General features: G+C 32.1%; 1 protein-coding gene across 3 annotated transcripts in view; it reads right to left on the bottom strand.

Annotated features, from left to right (window-relative positions):
- The window catches only part of ADGRB3 (adhesion G protein-coupled receptor B3), a 771,030-nt gene that overhangs the window by 477,113 nt on the left and 267,516 nt on the right, over positions 1 to 26,401 (bottom strand). For all 3 annotated transcript variants that reach the window (XM_033217557.1, XM_033217558.1, XM_033217559.1), the window contains one exon: positions 5,771 to 5,881. In XM_033217557.1, the coding sequence (XP_033073448.1) occupies positions 5,771 to 5,881 (111 nt within the window). The remainder of the gene's footprint in view (positions 1 to 5,770; positions 5,882 to 26,401) is intronic.

Below are 26,401 nucleotides of genomic sequence, written 5' to 3'. Positions count from 1 at the left end.
GTTTAAAGAGGAATGCATATAATGCTGATGCAAACACCAAGTTTTGCCATAACCTCATTAGCAAAATACTATTCACAAATTACAATGTACCACGGACACTATGAAGGAACTAATCAGCATTTTTCAATATGACTAATTGTTGAAGTGATTCTCTTCAAATTAATCTAAGACTTTGTATTTTGATGGAAAAGGAAGCAAAATATATTTCTAAGCTTACTCTATGGCTTTGGTGAGCAAAAATATATTGATGTGTTCCTCCTTAGTCCTTTATTGTGTAATATCCTTTCTAATGCTAGATGATGTGGAAACCTGGGAGCTTGGACACATCTAATTTATACTGTATTGAGCACTGACATTTATACTTTATTACTAGTGCAATTTCTACTTTTTCATACTATGATAGCTATTTATTTTGTGGTAATTTATTTAAATCCTTCTGCTAACAGTTTAACCTATGATCTAGAGTAGTGATTTTTCAACCCAAAATAAAGACAAATTTGTTGATAATTTTCATTAATTTGATATGGAACTAAAATTTATTTAAAATGGAGCTCTAAAAAGCCAATGAATATCTAAATTCATTAATTTTCTTCGAGTTAGCATCTCAATGAAACTATGCGAATTTCTATTATTATGTCCCAAGGAGACTCAAAAGTCAACCATTTCTATGACCAATGAAATAGGCTTCTAATTCTATCATAGCATCATGTTCAGGATGAATTTTTAAAACTGATTTGAAAATTTGCAGTTGTTTTTCTCCAAATTCACACTGGATCATTTAGCTGCTGGCAGTTAACTACTTAAGTTAACAATTTAGTCATTGAAAAGTTTGTAGGTGAAATGTTTCTCAAAAGTTTGTATCACTGATTAGTCGATCAAAGAGCAATTTAATAATATTTAATGTTTCTGTTTATAATTTGCCTTTAGAATAGAATTCAAAGGATAGAATATGATCATGTATTTGTCCATCGTTTTCTAGAAAGTCAGTAAATGACTTGAAAATTATTTGCAGGGCTACTCAAGGCAGCTGGTCCACAGACTAGTACTCTAGGAAAGAAGGAGTTTGGGCCAGAATATAATTCAACACACAGGTTTTCTCAGTGAGAAGTTTGTTCTAAAAATAAAACGTCAGCTGAAATAAAACCTGTGCTTGATGAAGTAGTTGGTTTTACATTCTGATGTAAACTGCTTATTCCTTTGAGAAACATAATGGTCAGTTTGTGGACAAACACTGTTCCACTAACCTCACTTTGAGTAGTACCATTATGACACATTTGCTCTTATATTGTTCTGCATCACGCACCCACAGGCACAGATGAACATCTGTTTATAACTGGACATATATTGTAAGGGGACAGACAATGGTAACTGGGATGACAAATTACATCAAATGGGACTGCTTTGTGATCAGTGTGAATTGAAAATATTGTATAGATAATCCTTCATTTCAGAATTTTTTTCTTCACAAATTTATATATTGTTAATTTCATAAAAATGTCCTTGGATGACTATCTGAATAACAGTTAAAGTCATGCTTCATAATTTATTCTTTTACATTAAAGAATACTCTATCAAGATTGAAAATCATTATTTTATAATCAAATAAAAGGATAATAGTTTAAAAATCCACATATATGAATATATGTGCATATAAATTTAGCAATATAAAATTTAAGCTGAAGTTAGGGAAAATATAACGTACTTTTTAAAATGATGTTCCAAACTGTGATGAGATTAAGTGAGGTATAAATATTATGGTTGCATGTTATTAATTAAAAGAAAATTACGAACAATGTGGATTCTATAAGTGAAATGATAAAGGTTATGAATAAAATTAGTTCTGTTTTACCACAAAAGCAGCCTTTTTCCTCTTGCATTGTCATAATGACAGAAAAACATAATTTAACTAAACTGAGCAGTGAATTCAGATCAAGCCCTATATTTAAATTACTTTTGTACAAGTATTTAAACATTTGGGTTGCTTCTGAATGTATGATACTCCAATGATGCTAAACAGGCTAAGTAGTGGTTGGCGCCTGGATCATAAAAGTTTGATAATGAATGCTCAGAATTGGCCTCATCACTCTTCCTCTTTCTTCATTGATCAAAAATAAAGTAAGTAAATAAATAAATAAATACATAAAACATATTGTCTTTCAGATTTTGAATTAAATTTTTGCCAGTGAAATAGTGGCCTACCTATCAAAAAATCTTATTATAACTCAAATCCTATAGTTTCAGTGACATTTCCACTAAATACTTCTTTTTTCCATGCTGCCACTTCCTTATTTATAAAAGTATGAGGAACATTCTAGTCAAGAACATTAGGCCATTGTGAGAACAGCTAATATATATTATAAGAACGATGCCAAAAATATTCAATGACATTAAAATAGTAAAGTGTAAGACAAAGTATACTGTTTTTAATATATGTGTGTTTGGAGATAGTATGAACTAAAAGCTCTTTAGCCTAGCATGAAACACAAAAGGAAACTGGAAAAGCATTGCAATTAAAGTCAGAAGACCTGTGATTGATGGAAATCTACTGAATAATAGCTCTGTGAACTTCAGAAACTCATTTTATTTCTTTGAATGTCTTTGATAAAATGAATATTATATTTACTTCAAAATCTGTGAAGATTGAGTGAGATAATGTGTGAGAATGTATTTTAAATTATTAACAAAATATTAATATAAACTTTTGCTAGTATCTTAAAGTCATGAAATTAGAAGTGTACTTTTGATTTTATTTATTTATTTATTTATTTATTTACTTATTGAGACGAAGTCTCACTCTATAGCCCAGGCTGAAGTGCAATGGTGTGATCTTGGCTCACCGCAACCTCTGCCTCCTGAGTTCAAGAGATTCCCCTGCCTTAGCCCCCCGAGTAGTTGAGATTACAGGTGTGCACCATCACACCTGGCTAATGTTTTGTATTTTTAGTAGAGATGGGGTTTCACCATGTTGGTCAGGCTGGTTTTGAAGTCCCAACCTCAGGTAAACCACCCACCTTGGCCTCACAAAGTGCTAGGATTGCAGGCATAAGCCACCACGCCCAGCCTAATTTTATTTTTTTTTAATTTTAGATAACATGTTACATAGTTCAAATTTAGGCTATTTTCCTCACTGTAATAAAATACTACTTTTGTAAACATGTTTATAAATTAATTGATAACTATGATACTTAAGCATAAGCAAATGTAACTAGGATATCTTAAGCCATCTTATTGGCATTTCATTTAGATGTCTATATTAAATACATGTATTTTTATGACATCATTTAATTTTATACTCCTTAACAATAAATAAAGATTGCATGACAGGCTATTAGAGCATCATCCTTTATGTCCAAACTATGCTACTTTATCAAACGTTACTCTTTTTAAAAACTGTTACACTCACTTTATCACTCTATAGAAAGATTGATTTTAATTACAATCTTTTACTGATCATATTGATTGAAGAGGCCAGGTTACTCATTTGGAGAAGTAATTCTTAAACATTAAAGTGTGATAGCTTTTGCTTTTTTCTCCATGATTAATATGAAAATATATTGTCTTTCGTTATTGTTTAAATTTATGTTTTTGCCTTATTCTTTGTTCTCAAATTACTGTTAACAAATTTTATATTATTTACATGCAACAGTCTTTTTTTTGGCTTAAAGACAAATACAGGGAAATATTTTATAAGTAAAGTTTAATTTTTATAAAATTTCATTGTGTGACACTTATCTGTATTTATTCAGACTACCTTAACACCTAAAGAAAGTATAATTTAGGAAAATATTTAAGGAAAACCTTCTTCTTTTTTTCACATTATAATTGTCTTCTGTTAAATTATAAATTTTTAAAATTACTTAAAATAATGTAGTTTTCCAGTTTTACATCAGTACTGAAATAGTTTAATTTTAAAGTCTTATACATGTCTTTATGTTTGTCTATACTATATTTGGTTAAAATAAAATAATAAATATTTATTACTTATCATTTTGAAATTAGTAATTGCTTACTAGGAAAACACAATGTTCCTTGAAATTTGAATTTACCAAAAGGATATTGGCTGAAAATTGTGAACTGAACTATGTCACAGACAAATCAAAAAACTTGTACAAAAACTTTTGGCCAAATTGCATAATATTCATGCATAAACTAACCATGCTACGCTATTGGAAATTTAAAACTATCATTTTCCATTTCACTTTCTATTGACTCTAATTTTTAGGAACTTCAGTAAACCAGTGTCTGCCACGTCTTTTGCACAAATAAAATACACCTTTTTTAATCTTGCAGAAATGCCCCTATGAGATGGTGCTGACAAAGATGAGTAGTCAGCCCATGCCCGTGTGTCTCTAATCTCTGCTCAGTGGTTGAAACTTTTTGCTCCCTATAAAGAAGACAAATACATTTAGAAATTTGGAAATTTGCCTAAACCTGTTAACGCACTTTTAGACTTGTTCAAACAAATAGTAAAAATGAAAATCAATTTTTCTTAAACAAGAAGATGCACAAAATGGGATCCAGATAAGCAAGTTTCTGCATTTCTGTATTTGGTTGCAATATATATCTCAAAAAAACTAAAAGTGAATCTTTGTAGAATTTATTTTAAACTTCCTGTTCTGAAAATTTGACCTCCTTACAACTAATGTATCAAAATCTTCTACTCACCCATTATTGAGAGCAAAACTCTTTAATAATATTTGCATTTTTATATTGCAGATTCAGATCTAGTGTTCTAAAAAATATTATCCTAAGAACATGTGAACTGAAGGAAATTTCCATTTCTTGGGGGAATTTCATCACTGTCAGTCTAAATGTCATGTCAGGAAACTGGTTATGTACTTGAAACTTCTGTATTAATGGCAAAACATCGAGACGTATACAATTTTTTAAGACATAGATAAAACTGTTAGCTTTCAATTTCCCAAAACAAAGGTGACAACTGAAAATTTACAAAACAAGTTTAAACACTTTTTCTTTTAAAGATGTACTACATGCAACGTACTCAGATGGAATTAGATCAATTTATTATGATAAGAAAAAATATGAATACATATATTAGTTCAAATTCTGTAACTAAATAATTGGCATAAATTATACATACTCCAAATACTTACAGATATATTTGGAGGGAGGTTTTTTAAAAGTAATCTAATTAATTTAGAATTAATCATTTTATAAAGTAGAAAGTCATTTTAGTTGATATTTAATTAGTTGGAATGTTACAACTTACTTAACACTGTCAACTTGTTATTATTTAGCTCATATAACATAACTTTTCAAATAAAAATTATTAAAATTTTTAAAAGTTTATATTTTCTGTGCATTTTAACAATAACTAATACTTATAAGTAGGACCACACTTGAAAAAATTCAATATATTCAATATTATTAAAATAAAATTCGTTGTCTAAAGTTTCATTTAAAGTTATAATTTTTGAAAGTCTTATGTCAATCAATTATTGAAGAAATAACTTTGCTGTCTTTCTTTAAAAGTTTAATGATACATTTTAAGTAGTTAATTAGCATAAATGCTATTATGTAAATCTTAAATGTCCCACACTGAAAGCAAAATAATTCTTACATAATTTTTGTGCACTTTTCAATTCGCAGCTACTTTATTTATGGACTTTAACTGGTGACAAAAAAAAAAAATGGCTCAAAAAAATATCAGCTCCAAAAACTGACAAATGTGCAGCAAAAGATTATGAAAACATGCAGTGGCTTCATTAAATTAACAACAATAAATATACAAATGTAACTAACGTATTACCAGTTTGTGCCATAAATTTAGCAGCATCAGCTTGTTCCTGAGGGACCCTTTTTTCATGAACAGATCGAGGTCGCTGACTTTTAATTGTATGATCTCCCATCATTCCAAATTCTAAAGACAGAATAAAGGTATATGAAAGCTTGTGTGTAGACATTTCTCACAAATTACATTACTGTCTCATGCAATATGTTCCTACACATACCTAGAAGATAATTATGAAATTCACAGTTCTAAACTTGCTAGGCTAATCTGCTTGGAATATCTCAAAACTCAAGTCAGAAAACCTATAAACATGAACAAGATTTCAAAAAACAATAATAACAGTCAATAAAATGACACATCTGATTTTAGTCAACTTAACAGAGATACTGTACTCTTTTCTGATAATGTTTTGAAGCAATACATAAGAAAAAATACAACCACAGTGTTAACTGTTGTTTTTTTAGACAGAGAATCCTGACTTGGTAGCATCTGCTTCTTTGCTCAACAATGATCACCCCCAGAAGTTTGTCAGCAGTTTCCTTGTTACTAGATTACTCAGTCCTGTAACTTAACTTTTCTAAGGTAAACCCAGTCACTTAACAGACTACCTTTTTTTTTTTCCATCCAAAGATGAGGTTGCCCTTGGTGTCTTCAAAGGCTCATGGAATATAGTGGCCTTGGTCATTCTCATTATTCCCTTCCCTGCCCCAATAAACTTCTCCCCCCTTTTCTAATCACATGTAAAGGAATATTTTCTCTTTTAAAGTTATGCTTATAAAATTTATTGTTTCCAGCCTTCTGTTATTTGATTATTTGATAGCAGAACTTTCAAGAAAGGCAGAAAAAAAATTATCTGGGAGTAACTCAGGAACAAATGGAAGAAAGAAAAAAAATAGTTGAGTAAAAGAACAGCTTCTATGTAACATATTTTTAAAAATTCATATTCTTAGAATTCTGCAAGAGATCTGTGCTTACTGAACTGTGACTGAAAAGTGGTTTTACTAAAATCAGAGCCTAATGTATGAAATAGTTGTTGGTTTTGTCTCATAGGAGTTTAGATAGGGGAAGGGAATACTGAGGGGCAAGAAATTGTGCTGCTATCTTTTACATCAAGAAAAGTACTAGGCCCTTAAGACCAGGTGTCTTAAACATGACAAAGATGACTGGGTGAAATGTGTTCCACTGACACTGCAGATAGTGTAATTAAGTAGTGTTATTTTGTAAGCAGTAATTCTACCAATTCTTTTATGTAAGGAGAAAAGACTAGCATACATTTTCATCTGTCCTAGCAAATCTTCACATAAAAATTAAACCATGGCATCTGACTGATGTGTCATGAAATTTTTTACAGATAATCTACTCAAAAGAACATCCCCTGAGAAATCCGAGAAATCTAAATGTGTGTTTGTTTTTGTCAGGTGAGAAAATATCCAAGGCAGAACATATAAAAGAATAGCTTCTATTTAATATATTTTTAAAAATTCATTTGCTTAGATTTCGGCAATATCCTACACTGTAGTTATTTCTACTTATCAATAAGAAAATGTCAGTGGGTTTGACCTTGTAAAATCCATCACTATTTTCCACTACTGTCAACATCCTTTCATTCCATTCATTTATGTGTGCTGTAAGTGGTGCCTAAACCATGTTTTGCCAGGCCATAAGAAGTATCTAATCACTCATTTAACGATTTTGGAAATTAATGATTTAGGAAGTTTATATGTAGAATGACTATCCAATATTTTCAAATATTATATGCAATTAGAATGTTTCTGTATATGAAATAGCACCGGAATTTAGTAGTAATTTTTATCAACAGTATGCTTCACCTTATTTCCTCTTGAATTTGTATTTTAAGTTGTCGGTATGTCTATTGTTTTCAGCATTTATGTCAGAGTATAGGTTTACATAAGTCACCTGGGGGCTCTGATGCTCACACTGAGGTAATTTTGGCACTGAGAGGGCAAAGAATGCTGAAAAGATTATTTCATGCCTACAACTTAATTATGTAGTAAATAACTGTATAACCTGTTCTAGCAGAAGGTAATTCTTCAACTCAGTGGCAGCATGATAACAGGCTGAAATCTGTTTTCTAAGGAAAATGGTTTATTTTTAACAGAGACTATGATTTCAAATTAAGGAGGTCTGAGTATGTCCGTGGGTCTTGGTCTGTCACCCAGGCTGAAGTGCAGTGGTGCAATCATAGCTCACTATAAACTTGAACGCCTGGACTCAGGTGATCCTCTCCCTTGCCTCAGCCTCCCAAGTAGCTAGGACAACAAGCACCATCCACCGTGCCTAGCTAATTTTAAAGTATTTGTTGTTGTTGTTGTTGCTGTTAGAGCAGGGTATCACTATCTTTCCCAGACTGATCTCAAACTTCTGGCCTCAAGGGATCCTCCCACCGCTGCTTCCCAAATTGTTGGGATTACAGGTAGGAGCTACCATGGCCAGCCTTGGGATGATTTTAAAAGGGGCATATTCAATTTTTAACACTTTCTTAAGTTTAAAATAAGTTGAAGTGTTCATTTTTTAAAGAATAGAACAAATTTAAGTAAATCATTTTATATTATCAGTTGGAATGTGATTTACATCTCTTAAAATATGTGTAATGCAAATTTAATTTTAATATCCTACAAATTAAATTTCAATATCTTACACCGTAGTTATTTCTACTTATCAATAATCAATGTTATATGAATACTAGTGCTGATAGTTTATCATAAGCCACAATATTTGCAATAAGAAATTCTTCAATAATTTATGAACTTGATTACAAACTTATTACATAATCAGAAGTTTAAATTGGAATTGTTGATTATGGTTGTCACTATAATGTATCTGAAAAATTATTTTTAAAAAATGAGAATTAATATGAGGTCCTGATATAACTAAATTCCTTATAAGAGAGAAGACATTAAAATTCATTGATTTTTTTCAGATGGGAAAATAACACTATGGTGGTATTTTTTTGAATATTCCACATCCATTGTTCTAGACTTAATTCAAATTTGTAATTGAAATATATAAACTATTGTCTAACCAAGTGTGTTTCTTCTGCCAAAGTTTACGTCCCATGTTTCAAAATAAAAAAATTTCTTTGTTTTAGAATTGCTATTAATAGTAAGATTTAACAGATAATGTTATGGTTCTCTCCATACCTCACAATGGGGTATTTTTAAAACATTTGTGTTGTCTTTCAAGATAGCATTGTCTTCTTCACTTCTAATAAAAATTTAGGCCAATTGGATTATCCAAACTTAGGAAAAATCAATTATTTTTGCTATTATTTTATGTGGTGAAAGTGAGTTGAGGTATACTTTTAGCATAGCAGGCTTTCTGAATAATATAAATTCTTCATGGATGGTTGATTCATATTCAAATGATTCTTAGCTGGCAAAGATAACATATTACATTAGTTACACGAGAAAAAGAACATAACCAAATTAAAAGATGATCTGCTTTGGTGAAAGCAATGAAAAGCAAGTTATGAAATCAAATGAAATAATGTATAGCATAACATTATATATGTACACATGGTACATGGTTTATGAATATACAGGGTTTTTCCTATACCTTTATGTTGATGTTATCAGTGAAGTGGTGGGTAAACAACTATGTTCATGTATAAAACCCAAATGATTAGAGATGACTTCCATGTTTAGGTACATTTTCTCAATCTTTCACTGTGCTTCTTGCTAAAAAGCAATAGGCTCTGGAAGTCACATGCAATCAAAGTTACATGAAAGAAAAATTTTGAAAGTAATTTTCTTCAGTACAATTTTATGTCATTTCTTCCCCAATCCAGGAATATGTAAGTAGATCATTAAAAAATAAATAGACTTAAAATTTGACTTTTGATAGTCAGTTGTCAGTTATAAAGTTTTTGTCTGGAAATTAACGGTCATCATATGAAATCAAATTCATTAAAAAGTTAAAACACAAACACATATCCGTTTCTTATTTTACTATGTGTATTTTTAAACATACAGACAAATACATCCATAGATTAAGAGATAAGAGTCATTACTGTAATCTGTCTAGCAATGGAAATACTATTTCACATTGTTAGTTATCTTTTGTTTACATGTCCACAGAAGTCATCCTCACCTATGCCATTATTGCTTCTCAACAAACTTTTGGAGTTATGTACTACTTGCACTGTGTGGTCAAAGTGCACTACTTGTTGTTATGGGATTCGTCAAACCACTGTACCTTTTCTTACATTTTCCTAAACTTAAAACACCTGCATTTCTAGTGATGCCTGCAAGTAAGTCTCTCACCAAGCCCAACTCAAATGGCAGCACCTCCATGAACTGTCTCCTCATTAACCAAACATAACCTCTGCCTTCCTCAACTTCTATTTTTCTTGACTTTGAATTAAAAATGGACTTTCTTTATAATTATTAGATTGTCTTACTCTTTCTAGCAGATTATAAACTTCTAAGGAAAAGGAAGTATTACTTATGAATTTTAAAATCACTTCCTGCTTTGGAAATAACTGAAGTTCAATATTTATTTATCAAACAAATAAACGTTGCATTAAGAATCGTTTCTCCAAAATGCAAGTTTCTAGATGTCGAGAACCATTTTTTTAAATTGCTTAGTTCAATGGGGAGAAAAATAAAATTTTCTGTGAAGTACTTGAAAATTAGTTATGTATGATTATCATGGTCAAAATTCCTGCTGGCAATAAGGTTATTATCCATAAATATTCAGGTTATTATTAAAAAATTAAAATACTGCTTCATTTAAAAATTCAATGTTGCCGTCCTGAAACAAAGCTTTTTTTAAAATAAACATTTATTAATTAGTATCTTAGGAACAAAGTTATACAGATGAATCAGAAATGGTTTCTGATATTTTAAAGCTCATAGTTCAAGGAAATCTGTTAAACATGGCCTGATCCTTTGAAATATATAAAGCCATTATAATCAAAATATTATTGAGCTACACTTGAGACTCATTTTTTATATCAATTTCTTAAATACTGCAATGTCCTCAACTACAATGACTTGCTAATTTGTCTCCAAAGGGAAAACAAAAATAATATTTTAATATGTCTCCAAAGAGAAATAGAATTAAATCTTTCAAGCCATACAATTGTACATTGGAACTGATATCTCATTTATCACAATCCAACAAGAAAGAATATTAAAATATGATTTGCTGACAGGAGAAAGATTCCATCATCTGACTGGCTTAAGGTATTGTAGGCAAGTAAGTTCTGTTGAGAAGCAACCATATATTTTCTGAAAAATATTATTAGATTTAATGCCTTATAGGCTCATATTTAGGCAGGAATATAAATTATTAATTTTTTTCATTTAGAAACAGAACCGGCACAGTGACTTTGCATGAAAATTGTGGCCGGGCGCGGTGGCTCAAGCCTGTAATCCCAGCACTTTGGGAGGCCGAGACGGGCGGATCACGAGGTCAGGAGATCGAGACCATCCTGGCTAACACGGTGAAACCCCGTCTCTACTAAAAAATACAAAAAAAAACTAGCCGGGCGAGGTGGCAGGCGCCTGTAGTCCCAGCTACTCGGGAGGCTGAGGCAGGAGAATGGCGTAAACCTGGGAGGTGGAGCTTGCAGTGAGCTGAGATCTGGCCACTGCACTCCAGCCTGGGCCACAGAGCGAAACTCCGTCTCAAAAAAAAAAAAAAAAAAAAAAAAGAAAATTTTTGCTACACACTGTAGTTGGGAGTTTCGTTTTGTTTTGTTTTTCTTTTTTGAGACGGAGTTTCGATCTTCCTGCCCAGGCTGGAGTGCAATGGCGCCATCTTCGCTCACCGCAACCTCCGCCTCCCAAGTTCAAGCGATTCTCCTGCCTCAGCCTCCCAAGTAGCTGGGATTACAGGAATACACCACCAAGCCCTGGGAATTTTGTATTTTTTTTAGTAGAGACGGGGTTTTTCCATGTTGGTCAGGCTGGTCTTGAACTCCTGACCTCAGGTGATCCACCCACCTCGGCCTCCCAAAGTGCTGGAATTACAGGAGTGAGCCATCGCGTCTGGAGATAGTTGGGAGATATTTTAATAGCGAAGAGCAACCCAGATTATCAGGATTTTGGTATCTTTCTAATCTCTAAGAGTTTGCCTTGATTTTAATAGTGTTTAAAAATGTTACCAGATTTAAAAATTGTATTCTCATTAAATTATTTTTTTAGTACCTGTATAGCCAAGTGTTCTGTGAAAAGATAGAGCTGATAGGATAAAAGACTGGAATTAATATAATAAAAAACATTTCTACAGTTAGCATGAACTGAATAAAATTTTTTAAAGGATACTTTTACTACTGATTATAAATATACTGATTTCATTTTCCCAAAGAACCATAAAAAATACAATAGATGATGGAAGAAAACTTCCAAAAAATTCCAGAATGACAGTTATATAATAAATTAATAAATATTTGGATATATTTAAATAAAATGAGATTAATCAATATTAAACATATTAGAAATCTGATAGATATATCATTAAAATTTAAGAGATTAACTGATATTCTTTCTTTCTTATTATTTCTTGGTTCCATTCCCAAAGCTAGATATGTAGCTACATGGCCCAAAATGCTATTTCTTACAGAAATAAAACAAAATTTGCTTTTCAAAATACTTTGACAGAAATTATTTTATTGGGTAGCTGGGCGTAACTCTGTTAAGCAAATGAGTAATTTTAGGGCACTTCTAAAAACGGATAAAACATGAAATAGTCAAAGGGCATACTGCTAATATGTTTACAGAAAAGTTAAAAATATTCAAGAGTGTTCAATGTTGTTACACTGTCTAACTTATAACATTTTGTAGAAGTGATTATCAAATATATTTGGTGTATTTAGACAATAATGCTGTATTTATGTAACATTATTCAAGTAAAAACAATGAAATAATTACATATAATATATTTTCCTTCGGAACTCCTCAAACATTTGTTTGAAAATTATGTAATGAAATATTTTATGAAAATGTTTTCAGGAAATTCAGAGGATAAACCATTAAATCATTTTTTTTTTTTTTTTTTTTTTTTTTTGAGACGGAGTCTCGCTCTGTCGCCCGGGCTGGAGTGCAGTGGCCGGATCTCAGCTCACTGGAAGCTCCGCCTCCCGGGTTTACGCCATTCTCCTGCCTCAGCCTCCCGAGTAGCTGGGACTACAGGCGCCCGCTACCTCGCCCGGCTAGTTTTTTGTATTTTTTAGTAGAGACGGGGTTTCACCGTGTTAGCCAGGATGGTCTCGATCTCCTGACCTCGTGATCCGCCCGTCTCGGCCTCCCAAAGTGCTGGGATTACAGGCTTGAGCCACCGCGCCCGGCCAAATCATTATTTTTATACTTATTCTGTTTGCCGTCCAGGAAATGTTAGTAAGTTGGACACAGTCTTCCATGCAAGAATTCATCAATGTGTGTAATCGTGCAGGAATTATTTATTATTTCTTATCCATTACGCAATTGTGTGTTAATATCTCGTATCTTCCTGAGACAACTACTGAATTCTTATAAATCAGCAGGAATAGTTTGCTTAAAAATATATTTTATTTGTTGGTGACGAGAAGCACATAAATAACAAATACAATTCTACTTTCAATAGTACTAGCAGTTAGATATTTTTTGTTGTTGATTTGTTTCAGACCTTAATTAAGCACATTAGCATACCAGTGGCCAAATAAGACGCTTTACTGAAATTGTTAACATTTTTACAGTAGACTAAAACTCTTACAGCATACAATTTTAATAACCTTGTTGCTAATGTGTCTCTTGATAAGATCTTAGAAAGTCAGAAATATAAGAAAGTAAACTGAATTGTCCCTGGATGGTTATTTCTATATTTTCCAAACTAGAACATGGCTTGGTTGCTTTTCTGCCAAGCTTTCTGACCTGCACACTCTGTCTTCAGAGAAGATTTTATAGAGGTTACTAAAAGGATAGGCACTTCTCTGGCTTATGGCCAGTATGGTACTTTTAAATTCACGAGAGCTCATTATCATTTATTATAACAGTGTAGTGTAGAATAATTTAACTTAAAGCAATATCACTGTATACATATTTACTGAAATAACTTAAAATATTCCATAAAATAATTTGTACATTATTTTATAGTACTACTATTGGTACATTGTTGGTATATTATTAGTACAAAATAAATGCCACCCTACAATTGAAGGTTAAAGATTAGATTAATGGTTGCTTGACCAAAAAAAAAAAAAAATACGTGGTAGATGAAATATCTTCTTTTTTCATAAAACACTAGTATTTAGGTAATTCTGGTGCCTCTGTATTGTACTTGAATTACAATCAATTGAATTGAAAGATTTCAAGGCTTACTTTTTGTACATGGAGGTAAGGGAGAAAGGTTTCTCTGTCTTTCACATAGTTTTACTTTACCTATTATATTTATATAAAAATGCTTTTATAAAAGAGAATCTAGAAATACCAAAGTAGTTCTGGTCATGTTTTACCATTTATCTACCACTATATTTTAGTTTATTACAAAAAGTTTTAACTTAAAATAGTATCTTTTATACACATTTAGTGAAAGAAGTATCAAACCTGACTTTCTTAATAAGAATGATTCTTCTAAGACCTGTATATAGCATTTATAATTTCTAAAATAACTCTAATGCCATCTTAACTATTCCCTTAACATTTTAGCTTATTTTTCAGAAATGAACTAAGATACATGGAAAATATTTTCAGTATTTTTCTAGTACATGAAAATTCTTTTAATCAATTATCTACTATTTGAGCTTGTTTTCATCAGTTGTTATTACTACTAAGGCACAAGTGGTATTCTATAGAGAGATCTACAAATAATTAGTATTTTCAAAGCTGTGCTTCACATACTAAAGGTAGTTAAGACCATTTTAACTGGGATGAAGGTTAAGGCTCAATGTGGAGGGGTGGAAAAATAAATAAGCAATCAGGAGACGCAGCTCATAGTTCAGCTCATATTGCACCTGTTTCCTCTTCTTGCAAAAGGAGATACTGGGAACATGATCTCTAAGGTCTCCTTATGATCTAAAATTACATTATTTTCTCAGATTGAAAGTTGATTCGTGAACATATAGGCTATCTCTCAGCAGACCAAGAGTTGTAAAAGACCTGGCCAAGCTCGATGAACAGGTCTGTACACAGACATACACGAATGTGTGCACATGCACGAATCTGAGTAACATAAGAGTTGTTTCATTTCCTCAAGACATTTTCTCAAATCATTCAAGGTTGAAGTTATTTTGATCCACGTCTAAGCATTAAATCAAGGTTTACTTTGCAAGTGAAATCTCAGATTGCCTAACACTTACTTATTTTAAAAAGTACCTCTATGCTGTAGCTAGCATCCACACTGCACAGAATTTTTTTTATAGGAAGGAATTTTATCAAAGGCATTGGGGAATGAATACATTTCACTCATTCAACAAACATTAAGTGAGCACCCATCACATTCCACACAGGATTCTCGGCACTGGAGATGTAACCGTGAACATAGCAGACAAAAATCTTGTTTTTGATAGAAGAACATTATTGTTATTCCTAGTCTGATATATAAAGCTTATGAAATATTGAATGAAAATTAAATTAACAAGCCAGCGCTTTAGAAAGGTTATCAGTAGTTATATATACATTTCTCTTATAAATAACTTTTTAGTTTTTCATTCATAGAGTACTTCATATAAAACCAAGCATGTATCTCATCCGTATTATTATTCCACAAAATTTGTTTTAAAGGACCATTTAAATTAAAACTGTGGACACAAAAGACATATCACGATGACACAAATAATATTGTAGTCTTACTGTCTTCTATGTATTATGTTTACAGGTTTCTCTCTTTTTAATTTTAATAGACTTTTTTTTGTTATGGGCCAATCTAGTCTCTCTACACCTCAGAAGATAATATCTGTCCTTTATCGTTCTATCCTCCTATTCTTATATTATATATTTTATTATTTTTATTTTTTTAACTGCCCAAGAAGATATAAATGTACTTGAACTACATAACTCCCTTATATTTCCCTATCACTAGACATATGTGTTGTCTTCAAAGATTTTTTTACCTGAAGAGAGTCTCCTAAAGTGGTTTTGCTGTGAGGAATCACAATTTGAATTTTGTTCGATATTGCCACATTCCACACCCCCTGCCGAAGTGTACAGTGTTTATCCTGACATACTTTAGTGCACGTAGTGTTGGCAGGGCAGACATTAACTCTTCTTCATCTGAATCTATTTGATTTCTATCAACATACAACATCTCTCTTCATTCTGATTTGTGCTTTTCATGTTTACTCCAATTTTGTCTGATATTAATGTTATTATTCCTGCTTTGTTGATACATTTGTCTGCTACATCTTTTTCTATATTTTATTTTCAGCCTCTTAGTGTCACTTTGCTTCAAGCATGTATCTTTTACATAACATATATAGTTGGATTTTTAAAATCCCATCTTCCTTTTAATAGGGAATTAAACCCACTCACATTTATTGTATTTATTACAATGTTGAACATTTCTCTTCTGTCTTATTTTAGTGTTTGTCTTTACCATGTTTTCTTGCTGTTTATTTTTTGCCCTTTCCTAATTTTTTTTTTTTTGATTGATAGGAATTGCCACTGCTACTTTTTTCTCGAGATATCGTAATTTAATTATTTAAAAGTGTTACACCCTAATTTTTCACATATACATAAAATGTATCTTTAAAAATCTGTCAATCTCTTTAATTAATCAGCATCTATAGGTTTCTCCAGCCAAGACAATAATTTGGGTCTGCTATCACTTCCCCTTCTTCCTTTATAGCCATTTGTCATGTATTTCCAAACCATTACATTCGTACATTGTACTTTAATAATTTATACTTAACTATTAGATTATTTTTGGTTTCTTCGTTTGTCTTCTTTCTTAGATTCATTTATCATTTTGTTCAACATATTCTTTCACAGAGAATGGGCTAAAGTTGATTTACCTCACCCTGACATGCTTGAAAGTTAGTCTGGCTACTCTTAGAAATTTAGGTTTAAGTTTTTTTCTCATTAAACTTTGAAGATACTTCTATACTGACTCCTCGTATCCAGTGTTGCCCATGAGTCTTCTTACAAGAGAATAACTTTTATATCTGGAAGATTTTTAGGACTTTTTTTTTTCTTTTTTTTTTTTTTTTTTGAGACAGAATCTCTGTCACCCAGGCTGGAGAGCAATGGCGCGATCTCGGCTCACTGCAAGCTCCGCCTCCCAGGTTCAGGCCATTCTCCTGCCTCAGCCTCCGGAGTAGCTGGGACGACAGGCGCCAGCCACCACGCCCGGCTAATTTTTTGTATTGTTAGTAGAAACGGGGTTTCACCATGTTAGCCAGGCTTGTCTGCAACTCCTGGCCTCAGGTGATCCACCTCCCTCGGCCTCCCAAAGTGCTGGAATTAAAAGCGTGAGCCACCGCACCCGGCCCCCGCTTTTTAGGACTTTTATCCTTGGAGTTTTGAAATTGTATCAGTGTGTCTAGATATTAGTGTTTTTCATTTCGCTTACTTGGTACTCTATGTTCCCCTTCAGTACAATGACGGGCTATCTAGCAGAGCACACTGAATGTTTTCCTCTTAGCTAACTTTCTAATTTATTTTCTTCCACGTTTGTTTTGGAGGTTCTGAGTTACCGCCAGCTGTACTCTGCTTCCATCTCAACCCCCTCACATTCCAATAATTTTCTCTATGAAAATTGAGCCCATGATTCTTGATTAATAAAAGGTAACTGCAAAATATATAATTTCCCATTTCATTCTCGGAACAATTCTTTCTTGTTGCAGAAACCTCTCAAAAGAATATCCTCTAATTCCTCTCTTCCCACTCACCCAATAATGTCAGATAATCTGACTTCAAACCTCCTTCCTTGAATGAGACTGCTCTCTTCAAAGTCAATTGCCTCTTAAGAACTGTCATGTTCATCATGATTCTTTCAGGATTTGACATTCTCCCGCCCTCCCCATCCCACAACCGTTCTTGAAATGCTCACCTTCCTTGGTTTTCAAAGCTGACAGGATTTTAATTTTCTTCCTTCTCTTGTCTGCTTTTCTGTCTCTGTCATTGCCTTAGTGACTCTTCATCCTCTAAATGTGAGTTTTCCTTTAGATTCTGCCTCAACATTCTCTTCCCCAGAAATCTCACTCATTCCTACAGTATCAGGTATGGCTTTTAGGCAAATAACTGTCAGCCTCTCACTCCCATTGGCCAATATACATTTTCCAGGCCACCTACATTAAGTGCCTCATAAATATTTTGATGGCTAACAGCATTTATTAAAACAAATGATCATTTCCCTTAGGAGACCCACTCCTCGTTGTACATTTTGCATTTCTTTTTAACAGACACACGGTGCCCAAAATAAATATTTGGTGAATAAATAAATATCAAATTAAAAATAATTTGAGCAGAAATACTGCAGAAAGCTGTCTTAGGCTTATGAAAACATTGTGATAGACCCATTTGGTTACATAAAGATAGGATGCCACGCTTGAAAATTTATAGGCTATAGAATAGAGATTATTTTACATAATTGCAGAGTAATAATTAAAGTTTACTGAGGCTTCCAGAGAGAGAAGGTGAGGCTCACTGTGGACAACAGAGAAGGGGAGTGAGGCTAATAAATCTTGGGAGAGGAATAAAAAAAGACATGTCCAGAAAAATGATGGGAAAATGAGACCAGAGGAAAAAAACTGAAAATTCCTTGTGGAAGGAATTGAAAAAGAAATTATTAATATTAGTGATATTTAGATAGAAATACATACTATGCTGTGGTAAAATATAATCCCTCTCCACTCAATCCAACTTTTATTAAATGCCTACTTAACCTGCATTACAAATACTTAAATGGAAAGGATTAAAGAAAAGGAAGCTTGGTTTCATGTTGAGGTTGAAAAGGCAGACAGAATAAAGAAAATAGCTCCAGAAGGAAAATGCAAAGCAATTATTGATAATACAGATGAAATAAATGGATGGGTGGACAGGAAGAAATGTATGTAATCCCTGCCTCAAAGAATCTTTAGAAATATTAAGAGGATGTTGAATTTCTAGCTCTAAATTATGTTACAGTTAAGCCAAGTATGTGTTTAAAAATTTATACTAAATTAAAGATAAGTTCTTGGAATGCTAGAGAATTTGGGAGTACCTTGATGACAATGCTAGGGTTATAAATTCACATTCCTTTACTTGTGTCTGGGTATTTTATACTAGTAATATCCATTAAACATGGTCCTTCCGGTGATTTTGTACTTTCAGAACCATATGAGAACACTAACATAATCTAGCAAGGAGTCCAGAGTTGTTTGCTCATCATCATATGACTACACTTCTACAAGGCTGGCGACTAAGTGGCCAAAGATGGGCAAGGGGGTTAGGGATGGCATCTCTTACATGTCAAATTATTCCTATACCATCTTACAGGTTTTTCTTCCCCCCAATATCCCCACCTTTACAGGAGACATTAGCACTAATTATCTAATTATAATGAACTTTTTCATCAAGAAGTAGAAGTCATTACAATTTTGCTTCTCTGAAGGAAAAATGTTTTCCATTGTGTTGCAGTTTTTAAAAAAATGTTTCACTTGATATTTTTCCATTAATTAAAACCCCTCTATGAATCTGTATATTCTGTATGTTATCATTTCTTTGTCAGAAAATTGTATGAGAGTATATCCTCCTAGTGGGGATACAATTGACTTAAAATAAGTTATGCTAAAATGATTGCACTGGTTATTTGATAACCAAAGTTTAATGAGTCAACATTGTAAGATAGCTATACCAAACCTAAATTTAATTTTGATTGGATTTTTGAAGAATGGAATTAAAAACTTTTGAATTACTTATCAATTAATCGTGGTCTTTATTTTTAAGAGGCACATTGATAAAGTAAAATATGTGCAAAGAAGAGTGCTCAGAACATTAAAAAGGTGAGAAGGGGAGTGAAGATTGTCTGAAAAGAGATTAGTTTAATCTTTAGTTTGGAAATAATTTTTGACTGCCCAATGTATAAGGCACTTTAGAGAATAAAATCCAGTAGGAAAACTAGGACAAATTCAAATAGTCAGACTTCAATATTGAGTTATTAGTACCATAAGTGACATATAAATAGCTTCTAACAAAAATCAGAAACTGAGATTATTTAACTTGAAATAAGAAAACATCAGAAAAAAACTGCAATTATCTTGAAATATTTAGAAACTTATGTAGAAGAAGGATTAAAAATAAATCAAACATATTGTTTTAAAATGATTTCAACTCCAAAGGAAAGTAACTTTATACATATCTCCTGCATAGTTTATTGAAGGTATTTTTTCTCTAGTTACTGGTTTGCTCCTTGTGTTGCATCTGCTGCTGCTTCTGCATATTTTCTGTTTCCTTCTATAGTTTATTTTTTTGTGTATTTTGTTTTATTTAAATTTATTTCTATTGGATGTTCATCTTGCACAGTACTTTTCCCCTGTGAAACTCTTACTTTTACATATGTCCTTTAAAAGGCCTTTAAAAGGCCTCACTGTAAAAGTCCTTACACAACTTCCATAGCAGTAAACTTGCTTGGCTTTAGGTTACTGAATCATGACAGTATAAATTCACACCATACACCTGTGTGGTATGTGCCAGTGTTTATTTTTTTCTTGGGTAGTTTTTTTTTTCCCCTCCCACTCAAGGCTACAGACAGAAGGCAAGTTTTCCTCTCACTGTTTCCTAGGCCGCTGAGTAAAGTTTTTCTAGATCTCCATTGATAGAGGGGGGCAGTTTTTTGAAGCCTCAGACTTTCTATAGTTGGATTGCTTTTAGTTCTCCAAAACTACAAAGGCTGAGGACACTCTCCTGTCTACACAACAACACTTAGATCCCAATTCTAAGTCATTTAGAGCATATAACTGTCTAAAACAATTAAGATCATCTAGCATACCCTTAATATTTTGTCTTTTATTATTCCTGTTGTATTTTATGGACACCTATACATTTCCCTTTCTTTTGGGCTTGGCTCATTTTTTCTGCCATATTTTATCCAACATTTTAATGAATTTTTAACAGGTCTGGTTCCATTAATATCAGCTCATTCTGCCATGTGGCTGGAATTCTTTCCAATGAAATAGGCACTATATTTAAGTGCTATCTTCTGGATGAGTTATGTCCTATTATTATTCTCATTTTAGTTATGAAGCTGATGAGGTTTCTAGAGGTTATGTTACTTGTCCATCATTACATAGCTAATATGTGTTGGATCTGGGACTCAAAAATTGTATCAAATTGATAGCCAAGTCATGCCCTCCAGAATAAGGACATATAGTTAATAAGACCACTAAGGTTTCTTTCAAATTGTAACTATTTTTATGTCCTTTGTATCCTTTACTTCTCTAAATTTGCATACATGTCTTCATGGTGTTAATTATGGTGGCGAGGTTCAAATACGATTAATAGAGAATCAGGCAAATATATGCTCTGAGTTTTTATAATCTTAGATGTAGGTTCCTTCCAACTCTTTTGTAGATTTTATTTGATACTCTATGGGAAACAAAATATGCTAGATTAAGTGCCTCACAATGTGAATTGATATTAAGATATATTTAAAAAGAATGTAATCCTATGGAGTCATCAACATGAGGTTAGATATAATAGAATCACTTTAATGATGAGTAAGGCATCATATTGCTTCCTCCCTAACGTTTTCACCCATGGCAACCAGGTGCCTTTGAAATTTTGCCTCTACCAAAATATATTTTATGGAACATAAAAGAAGGTGAATATACATTATTAATGAAGCATTAATAAGTGTTAGTATTAGGCCACATTAGATTCATTCTGGAAGAGGCACAGAAATTAATCAGAAATTTATATATTCATTCCACAAGTTACTGAGACTGAAAAGACATTAATTTTGGTGTCTTCTATAGACCCTAAAGGTTTTCTGAATCCAGTTTCAATAAAAGAATAGAATTCTCACAACAGTACTCAATTATTCTTAGTAAATGGCTGAGAAAGAACTGAACTCTTTTACCAGGCTTGCAATCTGTTAATCATTCAAAAAGGTCACAACTGAATCATACAAATACTTTATTTTTCTGTGTAACAGTGCTCTATGTTTTTCTCAAACCCAGTAGTTTCATGGATCAGAATTTCCCACTTCTCTGAAACACTAGATTGACCTCAAAAACAAGTCTCAAAAGATATCCTTCCAGACATTTTTTTAAAAAAAGGAACAACTACCAAATGATGTTTGACATTTATGAATGACCTTTGTGTAGCAAAAAAAAAAAAAAAAGAGTAATTTTCAAAAAGCCAACTTTCAAACTTTCCCAGAAACGAATTTCCAAATGAAAAGACATCATGAGCTAAAAAAGTAATTGCCAGCCTTAAACTTCTTTTTGCAAACACTACTGAAATTAGTAGAGTTAAAAGCCCAAATTAAATATAAATGCTCTGTTAAGTCTCACGTCCTTTTTGCAACACTACTGAATCAGGTTTGATAACTTCTAAATGTGCATTTTCTTTTTAATTGTTAAACCTCTGTCTCTCACACAGAGCCTCCTATATAGACAGAGGGCATAGCATGCTGGTATCCAGAGTATCACACTGAATTTAATGACTTAGGCATTTACATTAGGTTTGTGCTTTGCTGTCTTGACCTGTGGTCTAAATTTCATACTGAATCTACCTACAGAAGGATATTTCTAGGCTTCAAGCGGCAGATTGTTTAGAAAATAGTGATAGGAACCATTTAAGTCCCACTCTGATACCAACAAAGAAGCAATATCAAAAAATGCATGACAAAGTTACTCTCAAATGATCATTATAAACTCAGAACTCACAGAAAGGTCTGTCAACATTTTCTTCCTTTTGTTCTTAAGTGACAGTAACATTTCATGAGCTCTGACCATGCCTCTCTGCCTTAATAGAAGGATAAAATGTGTTGCCTCATTTACATTTCTGTGTAATAAAAATTTTTATTTCTTCACCACTATAGAGATGAGGAAGTAGAGGATAAAGTAATTGTGTCCAGTTACAATGTAAATTAGAGAGCTGAGATTCAAAATGAGGTATGTTTGTGTTAAAAGCCATGTTCTTTGCCCTACAATACTAAAAGTAAATACACAAAGGCAGGGTGTTCTTTTCTCATATAAAAATAATTCAAGTTTATAATAGAAAATATAAAATGCTAGAAAAAATATATTATGTGTCCACCAACTGCACTACCAAAAAAATTATTAGTAACATTATCTTCCAAGTTTTGGACTGTGTTTTGTGAAGAAGAACATATAACAAGATGTTATTTGGTTTTCTTGAGAACTTGTTACCACACGTTACCTAATAGTGCAAAGATTATAGAAATTATATAGCAATACAGAAGTCACAGCAAGGACTTTATTTTGAAAGCTTGTGACTTCACTTTGAGTTCAACTTCACTTTGAGAGTTTAACTTCTTAATGGAAATATTCAGCCTATAGTTAGAAATATAGACTAAGACTGTCAATATGAGGATATAGGCTTTCTGACTTGGCTGTGATTGGGTGAGGTCGGATGAAGTCCACAAAGCAAATAAGAACTACAGGCTGCTTTTGGAGAAAGCCCATTTGTGAGGTTGGGAGAGAAAACAGGAAGTTCGAAGTAAGTTGAAGAGGAATAGTGAAAGTAGACAGAAAAACCAGGAAAGTGTTTCACCAGGGAGATCTAGCTGAGACCTATTCAAAGAATAAGAGAAATGTTCTCAGGCATTCAGAAGGTTACTAGATTTAGAGACAAGGTAGTCATCGTGGACCCTTAAATATCAAACAATTTCCAAAAAGATAAAAGAAGAAATACGTTAATTAGAAACAAAAAAACCTTAGAACTCGTCATTGATCAATAATGCCAATAGATGTTTCCTTTTGAAAGTAGCAGAAAAACTGTAGCAAATTTAATGGGGAGATAAAAATTCATGTAAAAATTAAAAGAGCAAGAGATAAATAATTTATTGACTTTAATATTAAAGAACTATATACAAATAAGGACAAAACTCATACACATTGAAGGGTTGGTTTTTAAATTTTTTATACTAAAGTTATTTCTTGATACATATAAAATGTTACAGAAATGGAAAGGATGAAAAGCTACCTAATTTGCTTTAGAAAATTAAGACAACACAAAGAGCAACATCTGGTAAACATTGCTAAAAATAAAAACCATGAAGCAAAATAACTTATCTGAAAATACTAAGTAAAATATTAGGAAAAAATTACTAGTGCATGAGAAGATAAATCCCTTACAACTAAAATCAGGGTCCATTCAAGGAATTAAGATAGTATTAACAATGGGCAACCATTGAGAGAAATATAATTTATATAAACCTGGTAAAGTCTGAAATGTATCAACTCTACTTAATTAAAATTATTTTAAAATAGGAATCCCTAATAAGAAAAAATAACAAATGTCTCGAGCTCATAGTTCTATCATATTTAGTGATGAAACTCTAAAGGCATTCTCAGAAGTAAAAAGTACAAATCAAGGATGCTCATTATAACAATAATTATTTCACATTGGTTTAGAAGTAGATCCAACAGAATAAGAATCAAAGAATTTATACAACAATAATGAAAAAAGAAATCATTTGAATTTGTAGATGATAAAGTTATAAAAGCTCAATTTTAAAACCAGTAGAATTAGTAAGTTCATTGTGTCTGAATATGTGCTAAAATACTCAAATTAAAAGCTTTGCTATATCAATAATAATAAATTATAAACAATAATTTCTAAAAATTTACTGAAAATGAAGTATAAGACATGCAGTGAATTTAAAAATAAATACGCTAAAGCTATTGGGAGCAAAACTTATAAATGTGAATCAGAATTATTGAGTGAGTCAGATGCTGTTGAGTGCTTCAGAATATTACTAACTCCTTACTGTTATCCTTTTGTATATATATTATTTTCATTTGAGGCTTAGAAAGATGAATAAACTTGCCTAATGTCTCACAGTTAAGTGGCAGGATAAAAAGGAAAAGAGTGAAAGTAAAAAAAGGTGAAGAGACAGTACAGAAGCAAATAGTAACAGATGTGATAGATTTTACTGTAGAAAGCTTCCAGTACATTATAAAAAGATTTTGCTCATCAGAAACATTATAAATAAAATTTAAAGTTTAATAACAAACCAGGGAAAATATTTGCAGCAAAATTGCATGAATACAAAATTAACAGACATGTAACAATAACTAATAAACATGCTCAATCCATTAACCATCCAAATAACATAAACTGCAATAGCAATAATTATTTTTATTTATCAGATTAGCAAAAGCCTAAAACATAAACAATACTTTTAAGGGAGTCATAAAATGAGCACTGACAGAATGCTATTGGAATCTAAATTATGTAAAATACGTCTTTTAACAATTTGACCATTTTTATTAGCAACTTTAAAATTGCCAACATTCTTTGACCCAGAAAGTCTACATTTTGGAATCTATCTGATTAAAAACACTATGACACATGGTCAGTGATGTATGATTAAATATATATTGAAGAATCTCTAATATATATGGTATATAAGGTATACCTTGGTGCTTATAGGCTACAAGCAACAATATATATGCTATATGCCAATATATACCATATATATTGAAGAATTAGAAATTAAGGAACTACAAATAATGAAATTAATGCCATATTTGAGTACCATTTTCCAAAAAAAGTTAATGGCAATCAAAAATGCTCCTGCTACATGTATAAACATAGTGAAAATAACCAAAAAGGAAAAAAAAGAAAAAAGAAAAAAAACCCAGAAACTTGTGGTATTTATTTCTATGAAGCTTTAGCTTATGTTATCTTTATAATTCATTGTCTTTTGAAGATTATCCACAAGGATTATATATTATTTCTAAAAGTCAAGTAGGAAACTTTTTTTTTAATTGGTGGTCAGGACAGTTTCTCTAAAATATAGAGAGGGAAACTAGACTCTTGTATTTGAGGAGAAAGTAGGTGGTAAGAATATTGAGGCAGTGGTCAAGTTCCTTCCTTCTACAATCCTATGAAAGAAAAGAGAAAACTGGGACAATAGCTACAGGGAAGACTAGAGTGAATATTTGGGAACTTTTTAACCTAATTTGCAAAACTAATTTACAGTTTGAAGACAATCAACGAACTGCTGTGAAGCAAGGAAACATGGGGATGATCCCATTTCTACTCAGAGCTGTGGAATGATAAAATTAGAGATGGGGGTCATGGACCAGCCTGCAGCAGGTAAGCTTCAAAGTAGGACACAGGTAACTGACTGCTTGACCAACCAAGCAGAAAGGGACGCCTGCTAGAGTTGTCATTGCTATTGTGATTAAAATAGATCATAGCCTATTTTCTACAAAATACATCGATTTGCAAGTAACTTTAAAATTTTAGTTCCTAATAAAGGAAGTGTTTTTTTCTCAATCCCAATGGATAGAAAATAAAGAGATGTCTCATATAGTAAGAAACAGAATTAACTTATTAATTGTTCTTCATTCTGGAGACTCAGAAGGAGGCTTTGTGAAGTTCATGTCAGCTGGAAAAAGGATTAGCCTATCACTAACAAAACAAACTTCAGATTTAATTAGATGACCTTACCTGTGTACCCTAAATAATTGTTCTTTAGGAATAGAACTCGAATAAACCACGACATGGGTTTGGATGTACTTTTGGGGACTAT

The sequence above is a fragment of the Trachypithecus francoisi genome, unplaced genomic scaffold (genome assembly GCF_009764315.1).
Source record: "Trachypithecus francoisi isolate TF-2019V2 unplaced genomic scaffold, Tfra_2.0 Lachesis_group10, whole genome shotgun sequence".
Taxonomy (NCBI): Eukaryota; Metazoa; Chordata; class Mammalia; order Primates; family Cercopithecidae; genus Trachypithecus; species Trachypithecus francoisi.
Note: the sequence above shows the minus strand (reverse complement) of the source record. Positions and strands in the feature narration are given on the sequence as shown.